Below are 24,073 nucleotides of genomic sequence, written 5' to 3'. Positions count from 1 at the left end.
CTCAAAACAAAATATACTTTACTATATTAAACTATTGTAATTATCTTGCTTTTATGCATTATTATATTTTGGCACTATGTTAGTTGCATTGGCTCTTTATTTGCACTCTTTTCCCAGCTCTTCTGAGGTCTGTTGTTCTATTTTTGACTACCCATCTGTACTACGTCAATTTTCCCCGAACAACAAAAAGGGCAACCTTCACCTTTAACACAAATAAACTCACAAGTTCAACCAGAAGAGGACAAGAGGAAGCTTAGAGAACTCATTTGTGTGAGTAGTTTGTAAGAAACAATCTTCTAAAGCTAAGATGAAAGCGTGATAGCGACTCAGCTGGACATAAACACTAGATTACGCCTTAGAGGGCTGGGGAAAGTGATGTCATTATTCTGACCTCGTCTGAAGTTCTCAAAGGATAGTTCAAGTAAATTTGCTGACAGCGGAAAACACAGCTCGCTTTGAAAACGCAGCCAATGTTTTCTCACATGTAATCGAGGCCGTGCAGTCCGGGCCGCTGTAAATTTGTGTAACTTGGCCTTTCCTGTTTCTCTCTCTCTCTCTCTCCAACGTCTACATTTGCCAGCCGCAACTACAATACTCACTATTTATAGCAGCTTTTGCCTAAGATATTAACTCTCTCCCCCGCTTAGCCTGCCACTTCCTGTCAGAGAGGAAATGTGTGTGTGTGTTTGTGTGTGTGGTTCACTGACCTTTATGGCAAAGCGAGCAACCAGACTGCTGTTGACGGCAACAGGATTTTGTGTTTCCAGCCTTTTTGTGTCACGTTAAGTGAGGTGTGAACAGATGCCTCAGCTGCTTTTCATCTCAATTTGAGCCGTCTGTCAATCTTTTCATCAACTTATTGCTATTGTTGCATCTAAACAAAAGTAACCTATTGGGAATGATAAAGAGGGGAAAGTGACGGCTCACATAGTTTTCTCGGCCAGGTGACAGGTTTTCTGCGTATACAAGCCAAGCACACTCCATATCCTTTTCAAGGCCTTTTAACGAGTGTGTGTGCTGTACGTGTCTGGAAGCGTGCTTGTGTAAGCCAACACCGCAGGGTTGAGATGTCCGAGTTCACCTTCCTCCAAGGCCATGTTTGAAGGAAAAGCTGCAACTGTCTAGAATATCCTGTTTTGGATGTAAACACTGTTATGTACCCAGGGCTGCTCCCAGTGTTGGAAAAACAATGTGTTCTATCACTTTGTCGACAATCAGGCCTCCCCAGTGGCCAATAATAAATGACGACATAAGCCTTTAATGCCGTTTAAAGAGAGATCCCTAAAGAAGTAGGTCTTATACAAAAGGTGGCAGGTGTTTTAAGTTTGTTTCAATAACTTAGACAGACATAAGAGAGACATAATAGGAAATCCCAGGGAGGAACACACTTTTTTTTTGTCTGTCTGCCTCGCACGTCCCGGGACATTTTCTCCTGACATCACCTCCGCTGGTCACTGCTGGGTTCCAGGCCAGGGATATTCCATGTCTAGACTTCCTGCCATTTTGTTTGGGGCTGGTGGGCAAAATAAGGACATTACACAGATGTGTTCCTAACTCGTCTTCATCAACAGCTGTAAATGACTTAATCACTGTGAAAATAAACGTGACTAAATAAACAAAACGGATCTGTGGACATTCAAAACATGTTTGAATGAGTGAGCTTCAGTAAAATGGTTCTGAAATGTGATGCAGGAAGTGAGCACGGGGGAGCGAGGACAACTTCTAAAGAGTATCTGGAAACTTTGCAGCTTATTCAGAGCTTTGATCTGTCAAAGTGAAATCTGTCTTCTACAGAAATCTTAGTACAAAGCATTCATTTAAAAAGCTGAAATCAAACCAGACATATGAGTGCAGGTTGTACATTTATTTCATGTCCATTCTGTTAGGAGAAAGGCCTTGTATTCGTGCTCCTTCACAAACAGCTCATAAAACACAGTTACTTAGAAAAATATACATTGATATTAGAACTGAAAACTTGAGATTCAGTGTTTAATTCAAATATACAATTTGCATATCAAGAAACTACAAAATAGGTCAGAAAAGGTGGCTTCGATTGAGGCTAGAGAACCCGTAGAGCAAGCATCTAAAAAGAAGGCACTGTCATTTTCCGAACTCCTCATAAAGCTTATTGAGCAGACATTCAGCAAAAAAAACAAAATCAGATTTTCATGTGTGCACAAAAGACAAAGACGAAGGTCAAGGGTAAGTCTGAGAAGCTACTTCCTCCTGTTGTTTACCTCTCCCTGTTTCACCCCATCCTTGACGCCCCCACTTTCTCTGAAAAACAAACAAACTCGAGCTAAATACAGGAGAGCCCAGCTACTGCTACAGTACTACAAACCTATGGTTAGCCGACTTTGGAAAGGTCATCAGGTTGAAAACACATTTGGGGCTGGGAGGTTGTTGTTTTGTTTTGTTTTTAAGACTAACCCTCACTTTCCTACTCCTGAGTTAAGCTGAATACCCAATAAACAAAACTAAGGTCACTGCTTTTTGATTCAAACAGTACGAATGTTCAAGGCAAACATGTCATTGAAAAGGCAGCCGTTAATAACATACTTAATCCTTTATCATCTATATCACTTTCCTTGTATTTCCCTTTCAAAGTCACTTCCTCTACTCTTTTCCTCACAGCCCTTCTTAATATCCACCTCTTGGTACATCATCAATGTCCAATAACTTTCTACAACAGTCCAGACAAGGTCTTTTAAAATCTCCTATAAAAATGTTCAGTTTCTCTCAATCTGGTCAAGATCCAGCTCTCCCCCAAGCTGGAAAATGTCCCTCTGTGTCCCACAATCACCCTTCCAGAGGGTGTGTTTACCGCCCACGATGACTACAGGCGAGCCAGGCCGCGAGTCCACGCTACAAGCCGAGTCGCTGTCCAGCTCCTCGTAGGATGAATCTTCTTCCTCGTCATCTCCTGCCACTGAATCCGGTCCCAGCTCTGACACAGCAGTGAAGTCTGAATCTGGTTGGCTGGAGGTGGGAGGGGGCAGGCTTGATTGGCAGCTGTCGGTGGCTGAGAATCCGGGGCAGCTCAAACTCTGAAAGGTCTGAAGTTTCTGTACAGAGGAGACAAAGAGGGAAAATAGATGTTGGTTTATACACCTTAGATCATGTTCACATTCTGGCTTCACTCTAATGAGTCTATAAAAGTCGAGGGGTTTGTCGGGGGGGGAATTCGAGCTCAGGGTTTTCCAGAATGTCAGTATGAAATTGGGTTTCAGTCGGTCAGCCAAATGCTGGCGTTCCCTTTCATCGACGGCATGTGAACATGTAAACACGCAGGCACACGAGAACACACACAAGACACCAAAGAACATACTTCTGGCTTCAGAAAAACATCAAGATGAATTGAAAACCACAAAAAAAGGTATCTAGTTTCAAAATATGCTCCAGGACTATTTATCACAGTGGAAGCCAATGTGAAACACATACTGGGAAGCCAAACTTAGTGGTTACAATGTTTTGTAGTTCTGCACTCTCAGAGGGAGAGTCGGGGAGAATCTGTACGTGAAACAACTGCTCGTGTTTTTGCTCTCTACACTTGACCTTATAGAGATTTAATTCACTAAGAAGTTGTCTTTTATGCTCTCTTTCCACCCCAAATTCCTCTCTGCAACAAAGAAAGGCAGGCGTGCAGCGCAGTGAAGGGGTTAATGATCTCTGGAGTGCCCCAGCAGCAGATGTTGGAGGCATGGAGGTGAATAGAGATGAGGTTTTCTCTATAGAGCCTCAGCTTACATGACGGACACCTCTAATGTTCCCTAGTGTGTTAGGACATTGCTTTTCCTGTTACAATGAGCTGGGAGTCTCCGTTTCTTAAGTCTCACTTCAGTAGGCTCACTTTTTTTTTTGCCTCGATTTAACACGGTGCAAAAGAAAACTAGAACGCATGATTTTGGCTGTCTGAGTTTAAAGTTGGCTGGATTAACTTTACATGTAAACTGCTCAAAGGCAGGATACGGCATCTGCAAACGCTTGAGGTGCTCATGTGAGGAGTAGGAAGGAGGTCTTTTGCTGTAGTTACCCCACTGGAGTGGAAAAGGGGATTTCTGAGCCCTCGCTCTCTCGGTTCAACCCCCGGTATTACCCCACTACTAATTATCACAGCATAGGAGGAGACGAGAGGAAGGGAGAAAGGAGGGGGGGGGGCAGCTTCTCCACAATATGCTTTCTATAAAATCTACTGAGGCTGACTGGGAATGGGGTGGGTGTGAAGGTTGGGGGAGCAGGGTTAGATTTCTGTTGTGTACCCAGCATGGCCTGTGTGTTTCTTATCCTTTCACTTGAGCATACCCCCAACCAGATGGAACACACACACACACACACACGCACACGCACACCCCAAAGATATTCAGTTTAATATGGTATAAAACAGAGCAAAGCAGGACATCTCCATATTTGAGAGGCAGAAAGCAGCTTTTTCTGCCATTTCTGCATGAAGAATGACTTATTATCTTTAGATCATGCATGCATCAAGCTCCAAAAACACTGGATTATATATTGTCCCAAAATTAAATCCCCTTCTTTCTAAACACTTATTTAAAACACAGCCAATGTCACATTGATTTCATAAAGAAGACAGAAGAAGTTAATTAGTTGTCCCACGTGGTGATAATAAACTTAAATAGTTTTTTTTTTTTAATTGGGTATAATGAAAATCTTAAGGATTATAACTTTAACCAATTTTTTGAGATTGATTGGATTATTCTCTAACAGGGAGCCTACTTTTTCCAAGTCATAAAATAAAACACTATTTTACAACCGATATTCTGGTAGACAATTATTTATTATTCCAAACCACAATCAACACAACCAGAATTACCAGTGCAACGACATTATCTACGACATGGACATCAAAAGGCAGCTGCTGCAGGGGAAGCACAAGCCAAGAGGTTACGCAAATATCCTCCTGATAATTAGGGCAAACAACAAACAACACCCTGCTAAGTACTCTGGCAAGGGACCCGCTGTGAACTTGAAACATAAACACACAAATAATCATCTTATACACAGAGAAACAACACTTGCAGGTACATTACTACACTACTTTAAGTATGTTTATTTGGATTAGCTTAATGCTGAAAAAACATACAGCCATAAACGGCAAACAAACCTCCAGCAGGCAAACAACCATAAAACAAAGGAGATGGCAGAGGTGCAAGCAAAGACAGGAGAACTTAACTCATTCCTGACAGCCAGACTACATACTTGCACCCCTCCGCATCAATGACCCGCGTTGCTGTCTACCTTTGCTTTGGTTCTTTGCATTGGTTTGGTTTTCACTGTACCGCAGAGAGAATACATGGCAGATAGGTGCAATGAGAAATTCAAAATATGACAAATAAGTCGGATAAAAATGCTGAGCAAGCAGAGGTGGCTGCACACAGAGCACCTTTGGGACAAGTCACAACATGTCGTTATACACGACCAGCGCCGCACCTCAAGACGCCCACCTAGGTGTTCCCACAGAGCCTTTGGGGCTTGACGCCAAGCTATGATCGCCATGTCTGCCATCCCAGGAATGGAGAGAGGTGGAGAGAGGAGGGGAAGAGCAGAGCAGCTCGAACTTGGGCCAGCGAGAAGATATTAATAGAGAGGAGTTTGTCTGTCAGCTTCCCTGCAGAAATAATACCCCCTTTCTTCACCCTGCCATTTCTCTCCTGAATGCACAGGCACCCACATACACACATTCAGTATTGGCTCAACACGCCCCCTTTTACCACCTCTACTGCCAACGCAGCTAAGCCAAAGATAGCCTGGGATTTTTCTTTAAAATGTACATCTGAAGTTGTGAGTTGTACCGACACTGCGGCTAAAGATGACACCCGCCTCACACGGGCCATTTCCTCAAAAGCAAAGTGTGAGCTGCGTCAACAATCATTCAGTAAAGAATAAAGAGATAGCGTTCCCCGTCTGGCAGCTCGCTACACCCACTATGAAAACGAAAATACAATGTGAAAGGGCAGTCGGGGAAGGATATTCGAGGAATTTTGGGGTTGGTCGCACGTAAACCCCAACGGTAGTCAAGTTATAGCCAGTTAGCATGACATGAATCCCCAGAATTCACACCCGCCTTCATTCGCGTGGTTGAGGAATCTAGAGGGCAAATTACACCATGTTCCACTGACAACACACCCGGGGGACTTGTAATATGTCAACCCGCACAATCCTTAACTGCTCTGAACCTCCAGCGCACTTTACAACAACCGTCTGCATTTGGATTGCCCAACAAATTAAAAAAATAAACACTTCTATAGCGGGGACAAGACAAGACACTCCTTCGGCTGCAGGGTCAAAGTTTGCATTGACAAATATGCACAGACTACTTTTGTTTTTGACTGCATTACTCAGCCACACACCTATAAAATGAAAGAGGTTTGGTGGCAAGTGTGCGTAGGTGTGAGAAGGAATAATAACTCCCGAGGGCAGGGCCGAGTGGGATGCCGTTTCAGCCTGAGAGTGAGGGGAGTTGAGTGGGAGAAAGTGTGAGCGGGGCGTAGTCAGGGGGAAAAGGAGAAAGAGTGTCACATAAATCACACCGACTGCCAGCGGTCAGTTCACACATCGAGTTTTCCCAAAAGCAGCTGAAGTAAAAACGCCAGAAATGTGATGTAATTCTGACATCTTCGACTGCCGGTAAAAACTTGCTTCCACCAATCACATGAAGGACCAAATTCCAAAAAGAGGTGTTTAGATCTCATCTGTGCCCTGACGGTATACAGACACGGCACAGGTTGTAACCAGCCCAGCGTTTTCACGTTACCGCTTCCTTTTCCAGACAGTTTGCCAGCTCCTGGAGCTTTCCCTCGACTCTCACAGAGACACCTAAGACAGCTGCGAGAATCTTCAATGGGTGCTTTGGGTCTTTTAATTTACGTGACATTGTACAACCCTGCTCGTTAAGGGCAGCCTTTGACCAGGACTGGTTAATGACAAGGGGTATAACTTCAAAGTAAGGCTGAGATAAGTTAAAGAGTAAAAGCGATATAAATTAAGCTGTGCTGCTGTCCTCACTTCAGACATGAGGGAGAATGAGAAAGTAAACACAGTGACAGTAGATTCTGAAATGATTAATCCAACATGCACAACCTGACTCCTTTCAACAGTGCTGAGTACATGCACTCATCACAGTCTGAGGCGAGAAACGATGTCTCTGCAGAGGTGTGCTCCTGCATTCGAGCATCGTTGCAACCAGAGGTAACGTCAAATTGACTCCATGTGTGTGTTTGTGCGTACATGTGTGATCATCATGCCTGATTTTCCCCTCTTAGCAGCTGGCATGACTAAAGGAAACATGCTCGCTAGGCTTCATTACTAAGTCCTTGTTGATCCAACCCTGGCTAGGTCTTGAGAGTGACTGGCTGGGAACACAAATCTTTGGGAAAAGGAAGGGAGGGGTAGAGGGATAAATTGATGGTACTTTCTAATAAGAGAACAGGAAAGAGACCATATTTCCGTAAGACGGGGTAGAATGAAGGCAGAATCTAGCGTGCCACATGAATAATACATGCAGGAACTCAGGAATATACAGAAGTCAGGGTAAAGGTTGGCTTTGGCATCAGTGCCTGTTGTTATTGCTGTAGCTTCTATACAGTATTTTAAGAGCATTCGAATGAATAATGATGCAGGATGTGAAAAAATCAAGATCTTTCTGGGCTCCTGTAAATACATCAGAGCACTGCCAAGCATCAAAACAGCACATGTCATTAAAATACTTCTACGGTTCTATTTTGGGTTTTGGTTTGTCCAGGGGTCATTTTTACTCTCTGGCCGTTTCCCTGCTTCCTCTGACCTTACAAAAGAACAAACAAACTCTTGTCGTGGGGAAAGCAGCATCCAAATATCCCCACTATTAAATCACATATGGTTGCTCTGGCTGCCTGATCACAGACAGAAGGCAAAGGAAAGAGATGAAGCAGTACAGGGAGGGAAAGATGGAAATACACGGGCAGAAGTTGCAGAGAGGAAGCAAATGAACGGCGAGGGGTCCAACTTTCGGATGGACTGTTTACCCAACAAAGGAAATGAAATGATAAACCGGAGCCGGGCTTGCTAGAGCGTGGTGCTAGGCAGCGTGACCGAACATGAGGAATGCTTCTTTAGCGAGAACCACTCCCTGAGCTCGAGTGAGGGAGGCCTGAGATCACTTAGCCCTGAAGCCCCGGACTGACGACCCAGAAAACTTAATTCAGCTTGATTTAATCCAATCCCTGATCAGACTCTGAGTGAGACAGGCCCAGTTATTGTTTGAGGATCTCTTTACCTTCCCCTTGGTCTAAAACAAGAAGGTGTTTGTCTGTGTGGTACGTGAGTTCAGGTCCAGGTGTTTAATCAGTGATACTAAACTCTGTGAAATTACACAAATTATAATATCACGCATTCGATTGAATGTGACAGTGTGTGCTTGTTTGCGAGTGTCAACATGTGTTCAACATTTCCAGCTAACCTGAGTCATCTTTGCCAGGTCCAAAGAGGGCCGCTGCTCCTGGGAATCTTCTGGCCTCCTGCGCTTCATACCAATCTTTTTGTCATTCAGCACGCAGGGCTGGGACTTGCTTCGAGACAGACACCCCATGCCCCTTGCTCTCAGGCCGGCCCTCCTCCCCAATTCTGGGGTGGAGTCAGGAGAGCTGGCCTCCGACGCCTCCTCCCTCTGGAGCTCTGGCAGGCTGATCTGCTCGTGGGAGAGGGAGAGGGGCCTGAGGAAGTGGTGATGGAGGGAGTGGTGATGATGCGAGGAAGGAGAGGTAGGCGAGACTGGAGAGGCAGTGAATTGAGGGTGGAGAGGCATACGCTGGGTGAAGAGCGGCATGTCCACGGCTCCATCTGAGGGCATGCTGGAGCTTGAGGGCAAACTCAAGCTGGAGCTACGCTGCATGGCAGGAAAATGACCGCTGGAGAAACCCCCTCCTCCTCGCACACTTCCTCCACTGTGGCACCTTCGTTTCTCCACCGTTGTCCACACTCGGGAGCCTTGGGGCCTCCAAGATGAGCGGAACCCACTGAATTCATCAGAGAACGACAGGGAGCGACACTGACGTTTGCTCGGGGGTGCCGTAGGAGCTTGGCTGGTGGCTGTAGTGGTGTAGGGATCAGTGGTGGATGTGGTGTGGGAGGAGTGGGAGGTGGTCACGCCACCGCCGCCGAGGCTGAGATCTCTTATCAGCGTGGTGATTGCTGTGGCGCTGCCTGGCGAGCTGGCCCAGTGCCAGTTCCCCGGCTCAGGCATCACATCCCACAGGCTCTCCAGACTGGCACCAGACTGGCAGGGAGCTCTCTGCTGGATGGCACAGCTCTGCCCCAGGTCCAGCCACCTATCTGCCTCTGCAATATTCAAAACATACAAACTCACTCACATTGACCTCGATAGCAGCCCTTTTTTTTTATGCATCTCCTTCTATGCAATAAGTAATAATAGGCAAACTCTTCACTGTGTTAATTACAGCATGACGAATATTAGTTTAAAAGAAAGGCAACAGTGTCTCAAAGGAACATTTAATATGTAACTACACAGACACAAAAGGCACAAGCAAATAGGAACAAGCTTAAGGCGAGAGGGAATGGTTGCTCTAAGGAAAAGCTGGAGATTAATGTCTGGCGACTGCCATAGGGAATAAAACTGAACACACACACACTTAGGGTCATTTAGGGCAGTTACACACCGCAAAGCATAAAAATCAACAGAAAATTCTGAGCTTTGATGCATCTGAAAAAAGATTATAAATTTGTCATCAGTCATTTGCCCTATGATGAATGATAGGATTAAGCCTGGAAGAAATACACTGCAGCTGCACAGTTCAAGCTAGTGCTGCTCATGTGTAACCATTCTGAAAGCTGGCAGCGAGATAAGAAGGGGAAAAAAGTACATTTTCTCAATGCATTTAAAAAGACATTAACATTTCGTATGTCTGAAGAAGTGTGTTGTTTTTTATGAAAAATGTGGTATACTGTATGGTTTAGGGCTCTGACAGCGTGACTCAACAAGATCACTATGTGCCATGTGTGATTATTTTTCACAACTATATGACATGAAGAGAAAACCTCAGTTGTAAATTGTAATGGCCCCATACTCTACTCATTAGAATCAACATCCTGTCTTACAGACAAAAATCTAACATTGTCTATGATAGAAATCCTAGATCACCAACGACTGTTCCTCGGTACAGAGCAAGTTGTTCCACAAAAGCAAAGACGAATCTCAATCTAAAACCTGGACCTGCAAGACTGCTGAACTTCCCATCACGATAAGAATCAGCCAGTGAAACAGCAGGTAAGACACTCCCACTAGGCAAATGGTCAGCGGTGTATTCTTCGCAAAGCATTCTGATTTGCCAGCTGTCTCACTGTCTGCACAATAGAGTCTATCTATCTAGCTGTGGGAGATAATAGACCTACAGTAAAGTGCCATGGTGGCTCGAGCTACTAAGCCAAGCGGTCAAGTCGTGCATCTATTGAAGCTTTTGGCAAAAAGGGCCCTTTGCTGATCCAAAATCCCGATCTTTTGGATGCCTGTCTCTAATTTTGGCATGCTCTCTCACAGACTGGTGCTCGGAAATCATTGTTTTGGGCGGACAAACAATGTACGGGGGCTACAGTGACGACCTGACAGGAATGTTAGGAAAACAACTTGACAAAGGGAGAAAGGGATTAACTTCAAATAGCCACCCTTTGAAAGAAAGAGACAAAGTGCTGGTTGAACTAACAAGACACGTGAGACAATGTTAATGTCAACATCAACAGTGGAAACAGCACGCCACGCTCCTCCCGCTGACGTCACCACGCCCCCCCCACTCCACAAAAGAAGAAGAGGACAGTGAGTGATAGCGTGGAGGGGTTGGATTTACAGTAGCATGTCGTTCAACACGGGGGGCAATTACTGCGACGCCAACAGAGCCAAAGGGAAATTGTTGACATTGGTAACAGCATATTCAATTACAGTTTACTCCCATGAGAGTGGTGTGCAACGTTGTGTGGAGGCAGGTGCACCCTGATGGTGAGAGGGGGCTGAGTGACTGACGAGAGAAAGAGAGAAGTGAGAGACTGAGTGGATCAACAATGCGACGGTTATAGTGGGGGTCCATTTATCATGGGATTAAAGGGGCAATCCATTTTGTTATTACATCTGTGGAATTATGTTTTGGCAAAGGATCCCACCTCAACCGTTATTACTGTCAAGACCTTGAGTGAATGCAGAGGACAGAAAGATGGGATTAAATCATACATTTATCCTTTAATTAACCAGGTAAAAGTCTCATTCAGATTAAAATCTATTGTTCAAGAGTGACCTGGCCGAGAGGGCAGCATGAACACCGTTTCAACAAAACACACAAACAATACAAGACAAATACAACTATCACACACAACAAATTAATGAGCACCAGTTATTATGCAATATTAAAAAGAGTATGGAACATGAGTGCTATGCTTTCTTATTGCATGAAGGAGGAAGTAAAGAAGAAATATCCAAATCGAGATAACCCACCCACAGTTCCACAGGAGAAGAGGGTGGTCCCTCTGCTCATGGTGTGGAGCTCACGCTGTGGAGGACAAGCAAAACAGAGAGACCGGAAGTCAGGGAGACACAGAATACACCAAAAAAAGTGCAGAACAAAAAGTCCAACATGTTTGCCATTAGAACCACGATCAAATGAAAAGATCAATGTCGATTTAAAATCGCTGCACGTTTCAAGGAAAGTAACACTTTGGTTGAGTATTTTCAATGTAATGCTACTTTATAAATCCACTCCACTCTATTTGAAAGAAAGATATTGTACTTTTTAATCCACTAATTACAAATTTAAAAAAGTAATGCCTACTTCCACTTTCAAGATGATGCTTGACGGTAATCTTACCGTGTAGAGAGCTATATTCACAAACATCACGCCTGTTTTATACTTTCATAAAGATCAAATGTTATTTAGGAAGTAGAAAACGGTTGTATCTACACACGCCTATCTTCTATCCTCTCTCGCATTTCTTTTTTTTTTTACAACAAGGTGGTGGCTTTCTGGACAAAAAGGGAAATGCTATGATGCGTTGCTCTGACTCATCACCGCTACAAAAACCCAACCCAAAAACAAGACATAGGATTGCATAGGATGAGTAAATGAAACAATTAATACACTAAAACCCAAGGCTCTACATGGTTAACTTATGAGTGAAAGGGTATTATTAAGCCGCCATATATTTTACAGCAAAGATATTCAATAGTGTATAAAAGATGTTGAAAAAGAAACAGTGAGGACGAGACAGGGAACATAAGAGAAACATCATTTGCTAGGCTAGGCTAGGCTAGGCTAGGCTAGGCTGCATGCTAAACCTGATCAGCTAACTGGTTCCTGGACCTTTCATTACAAAGACTTCTTGATGTTAATCTTTGCAAAACATTATGAATATTTTGTAAATATTTAGCAAAGAGCCAGGGAGATAACAGCAGGGAGATGGAAAGCTTTGATTCTTTGATTAGATTACAAATGTTACACAACTGATCTATTCTTCTGTCTATGTGGAGTTGAGAGATGAAAAATCAAATGCATTATTTTATTTTATGGCATGCTCTGTACTTTAACTGAAACCAAGGTGTAGATGAAAAAGGAAATATATTGTATTTCCTGTAACTTGTCGAGCGTCTGCAGGTCTGGGGCATGTCAGTCTATCTGAACACAAAAATCTAAAAAAGGAGAAAAGATTTTGGCTGACTTTTCTATCAAAAAAGCCTTCCAACGTCAAACATAACATCCAAGACTTCTGTGATGCTAACGCTACGTGCAGTGGGCCCTACGGTTAGCAAAACACTGTGTAAGCTAACTCTTAACACTCAATATCTTGTTCCATTTTCTGTTTAACAGATGTGAAATACTCAACATAAAAGCTGAAAGAAAATTGGCTTTGAGTTGTTACAATGCATTTGTTTTAACTTTGGACTGAGCTACATTAGGCTAGCGTTACCTCCTGCTTTCAATCTTTGTGTTAAGCTAGGCTAAACAAATCCTGGACCTCTTGGCACTGAACGCACAAAGATTATATTGAAATGGATGTTCTCATGTTGGGTGTAAGACAATAAAGTCAAAAAAATATTTTAAATTACTTACTTATGAACATTGTGGTCTGGGGGGGGGGGGGGGGGGCATCTGTGGCATGTCGCCACGCTCTGATGTTATATAAATCACTGACCTTTTCATTGAGCCGACTGTGAAACACTGTGCAGTAGCTTACATGCAACAATACTTAACAACCGGTTTGTGTGAAACTTAAAAAATGTTCTCTCACCAGCCGTCTCTCGCTGCTCTTGGACCTTACATCATTGACAGCCTTCTTCTTTTCCAGTGTTTTCAAGAAAATGATCACCATGGTAACACGCAGCTCTGATCCAGTCTGTTCGGATGCAGTTGAAGGCCACGGGCAGCCATTTTAGATGAGGGTGAAGGCTAGATAGTGCATTTGGGCGAAACAGACGACCGGTTGGTGACCTCCCATCTGCAGTGGAGCCCTTAAGTGCTGATGGCAGTGGTGGTGGTGGAGGTAGGAGGGTGTCTGTCACACTTCAGCTGATCCCTGTGTTGACGGAAAGAGATAAGTAATGTAAGGCAAATACTCATTCAAACACTGACACTGGGTTTATATCTAGGACACGACAGATCATTGCAACACAGTTATTTTCCACTATGCCACAGGTACAAAAGTTGGAGGACAAAGAAAATCCAGCTTTTGGGTGTGTCGGGCAAAGAGATGAGTCTATACACAGCTTAGGGTTTGAGCATAGCCTAAAGCAGTTGTAGTAATTAAGACTTTTACAAGAGGTTTCAAAGATCTACTGAAGACAACACTAACAAAAGGTGTTAAATATGCATCATCCAATACTGTGCATACCTGTGTGCAAACTGCACTTACTATGCTTTGTTTTGTGGTGCTTGACTGAAGTCCAATGAAACCTAGCCAGACCTCTACATCTGGCTCCTACATATTATCATTTTGGTGTAGTGGGAAAAAACACTCTGGCTTGTTTGTATTTCTTTAAACCAAATCACAAATTGTCTTGGGCAGCGCTAAGAATCGGATGTAGTGATGGTGCCCTTTGCAAAAGTATATAGCGCTGATAGCAGATGGGAAGTAGAAGGCTGCGTGCGATGCGTGGCTATTGGCAGGCTTAAACCCACCGTCTACATCCGGTGAGTCAGACTAAATAAAACCAGTTAAATAACACACATAAATAATATAACCCACCTCATTACCTCCGCCATGTTTTCGGTTCGTTTGTCTGTTTGTCAGCAGGATTATTATTTGTTTATTAGCCCGATTTTAAGGAAACTTGGTGGAAGGGTGAAGCATGGGCCAAGGAAAAAAAACATTAAATTTGGGAGCGAATCCAAAACACAGGGCCGATAAACATTATTTTCAGGTTTGCCCCGTCTAGTTTTAAATGTTTGCTTATTCTTACTTCACGTGGATGTTTGAGCTTCATTCACGGTTTCTGGATTTTTAACTTGGTAATTTTATGCAAAAATTTAACTGCTGACAAAGTTGAAAAAACCTGAGTGCTGACTTGTGTTTTTCCATTCAGCACTTACCACCCTGACGCTTATAGCAACTTAACCACTCAGTTCTCCATATAGCTAAACGCCTATAAAACTACCGTCTTTGTAAACAAAACATGCTGCCATATGCTAAATAGTTTCCTAAGCCCTTTACATAATGGAACATTTGGCATGTCAACATAATGCACAAAATATATGGGAATCTAAACATGCTGCAACAGAAAGCAAAATTCAGCTAATCCGGGAGAAGGAATCACTCACAGCACATGACTACAGATGTGGCTAAGACGCATGAATAAAAAAAGGAACGTATATGGAGCTGCGGTTGCCTCATCGACTGCCTGCACCCGCAGATGGTAAAGGACAGACAGTAGCTGCTATGGTGCATATGCTTAACATGCATCATCATGTCTGCTCTTCTCAATGTCTCTAATATTAATGCATGGGAAATGACAGGCTGGGACAGTTAGGCTTACTTTATCCTTAAAAAAAAAAAAAAAAAAAAATGTAAAAGAAGAAATAGCTGCCGTGACCTTGGGCTTGACTTCTCTCCGTCATTAGCCAACCACCAAACACACTGACGACATCCAATTAGAGAGTACCAGCATGGTTCAGATCAACTGTTTGCTAATGACAGCTTTCTGCTGTGGAGCAACACATGAGGCTGATGGATCTTCCAGGCCTACCATGTTATCCTGTCCGTGTAACATGTGGTTTCATGTTAAGTGAGAGTGGTTGCACTTATATAACATGCTTCTGAGAGACAGATGCAAGCGTGCACTGGGTATTAAATGAGTTTTGTGGGACAGTAACTTGTATGGAGAAATAAAAGGGGGGGGGGGGGACGGACGGACGACGACGACACATCATAAAAGAAAGAAATGGGCAGGTTGTGCACACAGGGATTTGATAAAGAAATGTTATATCTAGTCATGTTGTGTTACTTCACTATGTCATCTCGATCCCTTCCCTCTTCTCGAGCCCCATGACTACATGAAGACTATAAATGTTTCATGTATGCCTGCTCCAAACCAACTGCTAGCATATGACTCCCATTATCTCCATTTATCCAGGAGAGTCAGTGGAGCACAACTGGGCCTCCGCTGGCAAGAGGGGCTGGTGCTGGGAGTCAGAGGAGACGACGGGAATGTTCTTCTTGATCAGTTTTGCAGATTACTTTACTGATTAGGACTGACAGTGAGTAATGGGCGCGGCAATGTAGCAGCGTTAGTGCGAGTGTGCGTCTGCGTTAGACAGAGTGGGAGTTGAGGAGCATGACGGTCCTGTGTAAAGGTTGTTACAGTGTGCCGTTTGACTAAAGTGTGACGTTTTCCATCAGGGCTCAAACAGCAACTAGCCAGTGAGACTGAGTGTGTGTGCGTGTGCGTGTGTGTGTGTATGTGTGCGTGTTGACCTGTACTTGTGTGTAGTGACTGGCATGTGGGGTCATGGGATAGGGCAGGCCGAGTGTGAATTCAACCCCGGAGCCATGCTTACTTAATGAACCGACTCCTCATGATGGGGAAACCAGAGCTTAATGGAGAGAGAACTGTAGAGCACTTGTGTGCAGACTCTACTGATCTGATCAGATTTTCATTGCTTAAAGTGGGTCTTCTTGTCGGCTACATCTTACTGTTGCGGTCAAACTAAAAGTAAATCCAGGAAGTTCACAGCACACCACAAAGTACTCCCTAATATCGTACGCAATTATTTAAACAAGCAGGATTCGTACAACCTTTTAAGAGTAAGATTCAAGCACTTTCAAGGTTCCTAAACCAAATATTCTCAAAGCCTTTATGAAATCTCAATTGTTACTATAAATGCAGATGCAAAAAATAAAGTTTACAGAATTCCTTTATACCCACAGCAATCAACGTATATTGTCACTTTGTTTATTTTACCAGCTGTTCATATGAAGATTGAGTGTTATGTTTTGATCATTATTTAACGCTTGACTGCTCTGTGTCCGGCGTGAGATGCCAAGAGACAAAACACAAATATGACAATGGTATGGTTTCATTTCAAATATATATAAAAAAAAATGTGGTTTGCGTAGATGAAGATTAAGCCTTTTCAAGACTTTGTACGAACCCTGCTTAAAAGGTATAGAAGATATCAAATGAAGCGTGTTCCTGCACATGTAATCCTTTCAGATTAGTTTAAATACAAGACATTTGACATTTTCAGGACAGCTGTAAAGATCGAGGACAGCCCAGCAAGTTGTGATCTGGAGAAACACGGACTCATTTAGTCATCTACTCATCATAAATCCTACTTTCACCGCGCCGTTTCAAACAAATGTCGAATGAGATGTTTGTGCAGTTGTCATTTCACATTTGATTAGAACTAAACTGAAGCTTCATCGCTAAATGGAAACTAAGATATTGTTTGGGCCTATAGAACATTCTAGGTTCACGTAAAGAAATGTAACCTCTATAGGGGACTAAAGACTAAATGTTAATTTGAGTCAGATTTGTGTACTCTGGGGTGCAGACAGCAGCTCTTGGCTCACAATAGCCAATGACTCAGGAGGGCACTAGAAAGGGCAGCTAAGATAATATGGCTCTTTGCCCAGGCGGTGATTTGTACAGGCAGATGAATAGAAGCCTATTTGGGGCCCCCTAAAGTTCTGTGACGGGGTGTTGGTGTCCATCACCAATTGGCTCTGGTTAGTGCATACTTGTGCGGAGCGCGTCTGGTGTCAAGACTTTGATCGGTGGCTACAGCGGAAAGAAACTAACTCATTTCATACTCATGAAACTATGAGGAGCAAACAAACAAAACACTGCATGGGCGAGGCAAAATCAAACACGTTGTGCACACCGTACATTTAAATCTGGGAAGTTTTCTCTATTGCATTGCTAGAACACTTTTTATGGTGCAAGACGCTGGATGTCGATGTGGACATGGTCAAGGGAAACAAAAATTAAACTTTAGAATTAGAAAGGTTTTGCACAGTCAGGTTTGTTTGTAGTCTGGGGTGAATAAAAGTAAGAGCCATTCTTTTGTGAAAGTCTGCAGTGTTGATTGTTAATTCAGGGTGAACACACAGCCACCCCTCTCTCGTATAATGAGGCCGGGTCATAAAAATGGTCCTAGGGAGGTCAAGACATACCACTGAATCTTCTGGCCATCACCCTAGTACCCAGTGGTACGGGAACACTGGCCAAAAACCACACGCCATCACACCACTAGATCTTCAGAAGTGCATAAACAATGAAGAGCTCATTCAGTCAAACTTTATGCGTTGTCAGTAGTCGGGCTCTGGCCTCCTGTTGCAGATTCCCCTGAACGTTTCTCTAACGACAGCGACCAACAACCTCAGCTTAAACACAGCCGACACTTAAAGTCCTACTTAATGAGCGATTTAAAAAGATCACTCACCTTATTTTTTCCCCTTTAGAAAAAGAGTGGTTACCTGTGACAACAACTCTGGAATGAAAACTGAATAAAGAATCATAACTCAAAAGAACTTCTTGAGAATTGCCCTTCCTTAAAACCCGACAGTCCAGTTAATACTGCCGTTCTTCTCACAGCTTAGTTTGCAAGAAGACACACTAGTACAACACACATTTGCAAGCAAACTTCCCTTTGCAGTGTGCGGGTTGTGCTTCCCATGTGGTCACATGCCGCTGCTGATTTGGGTGTGGAACGCACTGACTTTATTACCAAATGCATAAAGAGTGACATCCACAAGTGATATCGACAAAGCATTATGACACATTACATGCCTTATTGACCACTCCTGCTTTCAAAAAAAGAATAAATAAACTAGTGCAACAAACACCTCATCATGATTCTACATTCACATGTATAGGAGGTTATCTGCCTCATTAAGTAAGCAGTGACTTGGCTCTACCCCACTATGTTTACTTACATGCGATAGCTTTAAGAGAAGGCTAACGTAACACATCTGCTGTTGTTACATTTACTATCAGAGAGCAGATTAGTAATGTACAACATGATGTAATGTCACGTTATGCAGTCACGCCATCAAACATTAAAAGGATGTTTTTTAATCAATTCAAGATTTTTCACAGATATATTTCTGGGGGCTGACTTTCTTCATAAAACAGTTGCTAAGTAGTACACTGTTCTTGGAATTCAACAGGTAGCCATGGCAACCAAACAATAACAGTGGACAACAACAGTGACAACTGGTGATGTTGTGAAAAAGGCAGACATCACCCAGATCTGAACAGTTCATCATTTCTTTATCAGCGAGTGTGTTTGTTGTAGGAAAATGGACTATTGAACAGGGCCAGTTTACTAAGCTGCAACACGGTGACATGCAACATGCAAACACAGCGTCTCTATTTAGGCAGCCTGAAATGTATTTGGGGGTCGAGCGGTGTCTCAGACAAGGACTTAGTTAACTGAAATCTTAAGAAGCCTGACAGGCGTAGGATCAGGTGTTTCAGTTTGAGTAAAAGGGAGGTATGGGGCCTCTTGCCCCCTGGAGTGACCTTCGCATGCCACGACTCTCCATACATCAGGTACCCCACTAATTACACTAACCCACCCCACCCCTCCTCCCCATCAACCCCTGCCTTTCCTCCTGTGGTTTCTTCCATTATCCATGAGTGCCTGTTCTGTTCTGCACACACTAACCAGAGCCCTAATCCATCAGGGATACATTACATGGGAGCCTCCAGCACTGCTAGCAATCCCATGCAATTGTGCAGCTCTATAAGGGCGACCACTCCTATATTGTGTAAGCAAGTGATGTTATACAGAATGTCTCTACCAATCGACTAATAAAGTGACATTACTGCTGTTACGCAATGTTCACGATGTGGACGTGTATTATGGGTGAGTTGAGAGTGCGTATGGGAAAAAAACAAAGAAACTATGAGCAGTATTCCACCGGTCCATTTATTCATGAGGGGGCTCAGCTCACCATATGGACCCTCTGACTGCTCAGCAGAGTGTGTAGTCAAGAGGTAAAACGGATGCATCGGTTCAAAACTTGAAAGCCTACTGAAGGTGTGAAAGCAGATTGAATTGTTACACCCTTTACTCTGCAGTGATAAGGTCCATCTTTTACTGGATTGTAAATTGGAATAGGAGTGACACTTTGCTCACTAACACACAAACTAAAGATTGGCTTAAACTTCTCTTAATGCTTCTGTTAGATCTCCATCTGCACCATCCTAAATCTACTTCCTGACATTCTGAGTCAGCTGATCTGCTGCGAGAAGGCTAATTGGTTGCAAATCTTGCTAGTGTTTAGCCTTGTGCAGTTGTTTGCACTGACCTGCAGGTGTATGTAAAACAAGCAGACGCACTCGCACCCAGCTACGTCGCAATGCTAATTAGCCTTCTTTGTGCAAGCAGAATTGTCATGACACCGTGGCTCTGTTCTCAATCCTACGTTTGCACAAAAAGCATGGAAGACGTTACACATTAAGTGTCAGGTTTGTATGAGGAAAAGCTGTTGCAGTTAACCGCAGAAGTCCTATAACTTGGAGGGGAGACTTAGTTTTGTCACAACTGTGGAACAGAAGCTTTCAGATCTCTTTTTCCTAAGGATGTTATTTGTGGATTGTTTCACCAGACTGGATCAAAGCTATCTCCGAACAACATCATTCAGTCATGAGCTATGTGACGGCTGACATTTTGAGGAGAAGCCAAACCAAAGCAGATGAGGAAAATAAACAGAGATTGAAAGAAAACTAAGACCCCGAGGGTATAAAGTCCTATTTGAGAGTCAAAACTTATTCTTTTGGTAAACTTAAGTTGATTTCTCACTATCGCCACATAGAAAAACCACAGTGGGTGTGTAGATGGGAGCCTTCCTCTTGCATCCCAGAATGCTTTTCATCTCTAAGTAGAGTGTGGTGCATGTCTTGGGGGGTTGGGGGAGTGCTTCTCTGGTGTATGTGAGAATGCCTCTTTTCTTTTCTTTTCAGCTGCAGGTCTTTGGCTCTGTGGGCGTTGAGACGCCAGACTTACAAATCTATCATGTTAATGAGGAAGGAATATACAAAATGAGGAACAACAAGTATCCTGACAACATGAAATAATAAAGTATTTGTTTTGAACTCTCTGAAGCCAAGTGGTATGAGTTTTAATGTGTGCGAAGCAGCTGCAGTTATGATTGCAGGTCACATAGAAGAAAAGGAAGCTTCTGAAGTGAATAGAGAGTAGCATAGAGGCACAACAGGCATGGCTAACAATCCTTTTCTGGTAGCTTTGCATAATGCATCGGGCCAGAGAACAAGTGAAAGAAAGAGAGCCACGGTATTAGTGCAACAGAAAGATGGAGCAGAAAAACAGGCAAAAAGTAAGATTGAAATCTTCAGAAAGTCAAAAAAGAAAGAAACTGACAGAGTGGAAAGTGGCAGAGTGTGTGTCAGTGTGTGGATTGAGTGAGAGTAGTACACACAGACGGAGAATGGACCAGTGGCTCGCTCGCAGGCACACAGCTGCCCACAGACAGAATGGAGCTCTAATAGGGCCTTTTGCCTGCAACACAAAAGACGTTGCAAATGTGCGCGTCTTAAGCACACACTGGAGTGCAGAACGATCCCCTTTAAAAACCCGGCCTTAATTGCTCTCATAAATTATGTCTATAGTATGTCCAAAAACAAGTCTACAGACTAACAATGCCAGAGCTGTTGTCGAGGAGTACAATTGCAGTGCATGAAGTTGTGCTTCACTAAAAACATAAAAGGATAAAAGTGATTAGCAGCAACTGTGATGAGAATGTGTTACTTCTTCTTTGCTCAGTATTGTGTTGGGTATAGAAGCTCCATTCAAAGTTTGATCAGAATATATTTTTTAATTAAATCAGTAGTCAGATATTTCTAGATTAAAATAATATTTTTTCTAATTTTAGACTTTTAGACTTGCGTAAACGCACCTGCATCTGAGCTGGTTGAATGTGCAAATATCTGCTTTGCATTTACTCAAAAGGCCTTCTATGGCTGGTTTGTTTTATCGCAATATTAAACACTAATGCATAATGCATTTGTACTTTGGCTTCGTAGGTTTCGTAGAAAACAGATGTCTGTCAAATATTTGTCAAAGTAAGGATTTATGAAACAGAGGTATAGAACTTATGAAACTTATGAACTTATGAAACAGAGTATAGAACATTTTCAACGCTGCCCTTTGCTTGTTTACATCAATTTGTAATAATCGAGCAGTGGCTTATTTATTTTTTTAAATCAAAGCCAGGTATAGTAAATCATAATTTTTTACCAAAACTGGAAAGGCAGATCAGAGATACTCAGAAGGTTTCCTCTGCCGGTATTCGTAAGGCATCCATCAACATCCTCTTTGTAATTAGACACTACAGTTGACATGCGATTAAATCTTGTAGCCGACTCTCTGCTTCACTTCCAGGGCATTTTCTGAGCAGGGTTCTTGAAAAAATAAAAACTACAGTCATTTCCTGTTTAGTTAACCAAACTAGCCAGCCATCGCCTCGAGTCAAGGACTACTGCTGCCATGTTGGCAGCAAGAAACATTTCCAGGTACTTACAATTAGGGTACAAACCAGTTCTACGTGGTGTTATGTTTATGGTGTCCACAAAGATCAACAAACTGCCGTGCAATATTAGAGAGGGCAAAACATAAGCACCAACAGTTACTTCCTAACCCACAAAGGAAAGGAAACAACACGGACAAATAAGCAGTTTAGTGCTTTGCAGCCATGGTGCTTCATATTCAAAGTGCCTTTCATTTTGAACTAAGAAGGCAATGAAGTAGTTTCTAAATGAACTGTGTGTGCTCTCCTGTGCTGTGATTAAGACTCATAGTCAGTAATACATCCACACATAGATATAAAAAGAAAATTGACTTTGCTCTTTAAGTTATTATCAGTATCTTATCAGTTCTTATCAATTTGTGTAAGCTCAGTTTTAGTTTCATATGTGTAATAACATAAATTCTGTCCCGCATAGTCATAAAAATGGACCACAAACACAGTGTAAATTTTGATTGGACTCCAAGGATGCAGCTTTATAGCTTTGCTCTGAAAACAGAAACAAGATTGAGGAAGAATAAAGTGGCTCATAATTTCAACCTCTTCAGCACAAAGAAATGATGAACTATGTCAAAAGCATGGCAATAAGTAATTACAGACATCAAGAGGGGAAACAATCTGTGGTGGAGATTGGTGAAACATATTCAACAAGGCCTTATGACTCAAAGCACTCAAGCTGCTCTCAATCTCTTCTCACAGGTTGTGGTGAGGAGCCATATGTCAATATGAGCTGCAAATCAACCACACTGCCTCTCTCTGACACCTACACAGGTACTGTGACAACAGCCTAGGCTTTATTACCATGGTTGATAGATGGATGGGGAGTTTTCTGGCTCACAGAGCTTAGTTAATGTGTGCAGCCCCTCTACAGCAGGTTATTAAGCAGTAACTTTTAATGCAGCAACAGGTTGGTCAGGCTGAGCGAGCAAACTGAGTTGCAAACTTCATATCAGCTGATTTATTCCAGAAACGTTGTAATAAATGAATTGGAGGCAATAATGTGACATCCAAAAAGTGTGCAACATGCTACAAACTGCACTTTATTGAGCCAAATCAGGTTTCAAAGGTAGCAGAGACTGAGACAAAATGCCATTAAAAGTAATTCAACAAAAAAAAGAGACCTTTCTGATTTCTGCCCCCAAAGTAATCTAACAAATCTGCTAGCAGAGAAAGCCTAGTATGAGCAGACAAAGTATACAGCAGTGAAAGAAGAAACATGATGATGCACGCCTCAACACAGTTATCGTGTTTCTGAACAAATGTCTTACTACCTGGCCAGCAGAGGCTCTTTCGAAGTTAGGTCATCTTCAACAAAGGGAAAGCAGGAACAAAATCACCTAAACTTTCTCGCAGTTGCAGCCGACAGTTCAGCGTCGCCAGCGCAGGACTAAGCCGGACTGCGAGCAGCTGAGAGCTCGCTGCTGGTTTCAGCCTTCAGCACTGATTGTAACAATATCCGCGTACAGAAAGAACCATGCGGACGAGGGGAGACAGGAAGAAAAGTGACCGAATAATAAACTTGTTTAGCCACGGGAGTATCATGTTACTCTACAGTTAAATCGTTATCAGTATTTATTCGTGTAGAAAAACAAAACATCTAAGTGCGTGATAACACACGGCTCAAAGCTTTGTTTTTATACTAACACCCCCACCCCTTCCGAGTTGGTACGTTCCGCTGCGGTCCTCCCTCAGGCATTCACAATACTCATGTGCTACTTTGTATCATGCTTTTCATTGATGTTATTGAAGCAAATAGACGTTGACGTCCCAGTATTACAAAGAAAGCTACATTTACACTAATTAACCAAACATAAAAGTTGCTACCATGACTCTTGGTCGTTTCTGTCTGTTTTAGTCGTAACCAGCCTAAAACAATGACCCAGACATGTACCGAAAAGTTAATTATTATAAAAAATGGACTTTAAAGTCTCCGTGGACTTAATATATCATGCTGTAAGCTAATCACGGTAGTCATTACTCAAAAGGCAGAGTTTAGAAAGGTTGGACATTCCTTGAAAGAGGACTCTTTCCCACTTCC

At 42.9% G+C, this 24,073-nt stretch overlaps 1 protein-coding gene across 1 annotated transcript; it reads right to left on the bottom strand.

The window, feature by feature from the left end:
* Positions 1–1,845: 1,845 nt before the first annotated feature.
* Positions 1,846–23,589, bottom strand: LOC115020359 (protein FAM53B-like). Its single transcript, XM_029450329.1, has 5 exons — positions 23,307–23,589; positions 13,279–13,563; positions 11,492–11,546; positions 8,456–9,333; positions 1,846–3,065 (listed from the first exon to the last, which is right to left on the bottom strand). The coding sequence occupies exons 2-5, from the start codon at positions 13,357–13,359 to the stop codon at positions 2,730–2,732; spliced, it is 1,350 nt and encodes a 449-aa protein (XP_029306189.1). The 5' UTR covers positions 13,360–13,563; positions 23,307–23,589; the 3' UTR covers positions 1,846–2,729.
* Between the last annotated feature and the right edge of the window lie 484 nt (positions 23,590–24,073).

Source organism: Cottoperca gobio, chromosome 15, assembly GCF_900634415.1.
Source record: "Cottoperca gobio chromosome 15, fCotGob3.1, whole genome shotgun sequence".
Classification (NCBI taxonomy): domain Eukaryota; kingdom Metazoa; phylum Chordata; class Actinopteri; order Perciformes; family Bovichtidae; genus Cottoperca; species Cottoperca gobio.
This window is presented reverse-complemented; position numbering and strand designations above follow the sequence as displayed.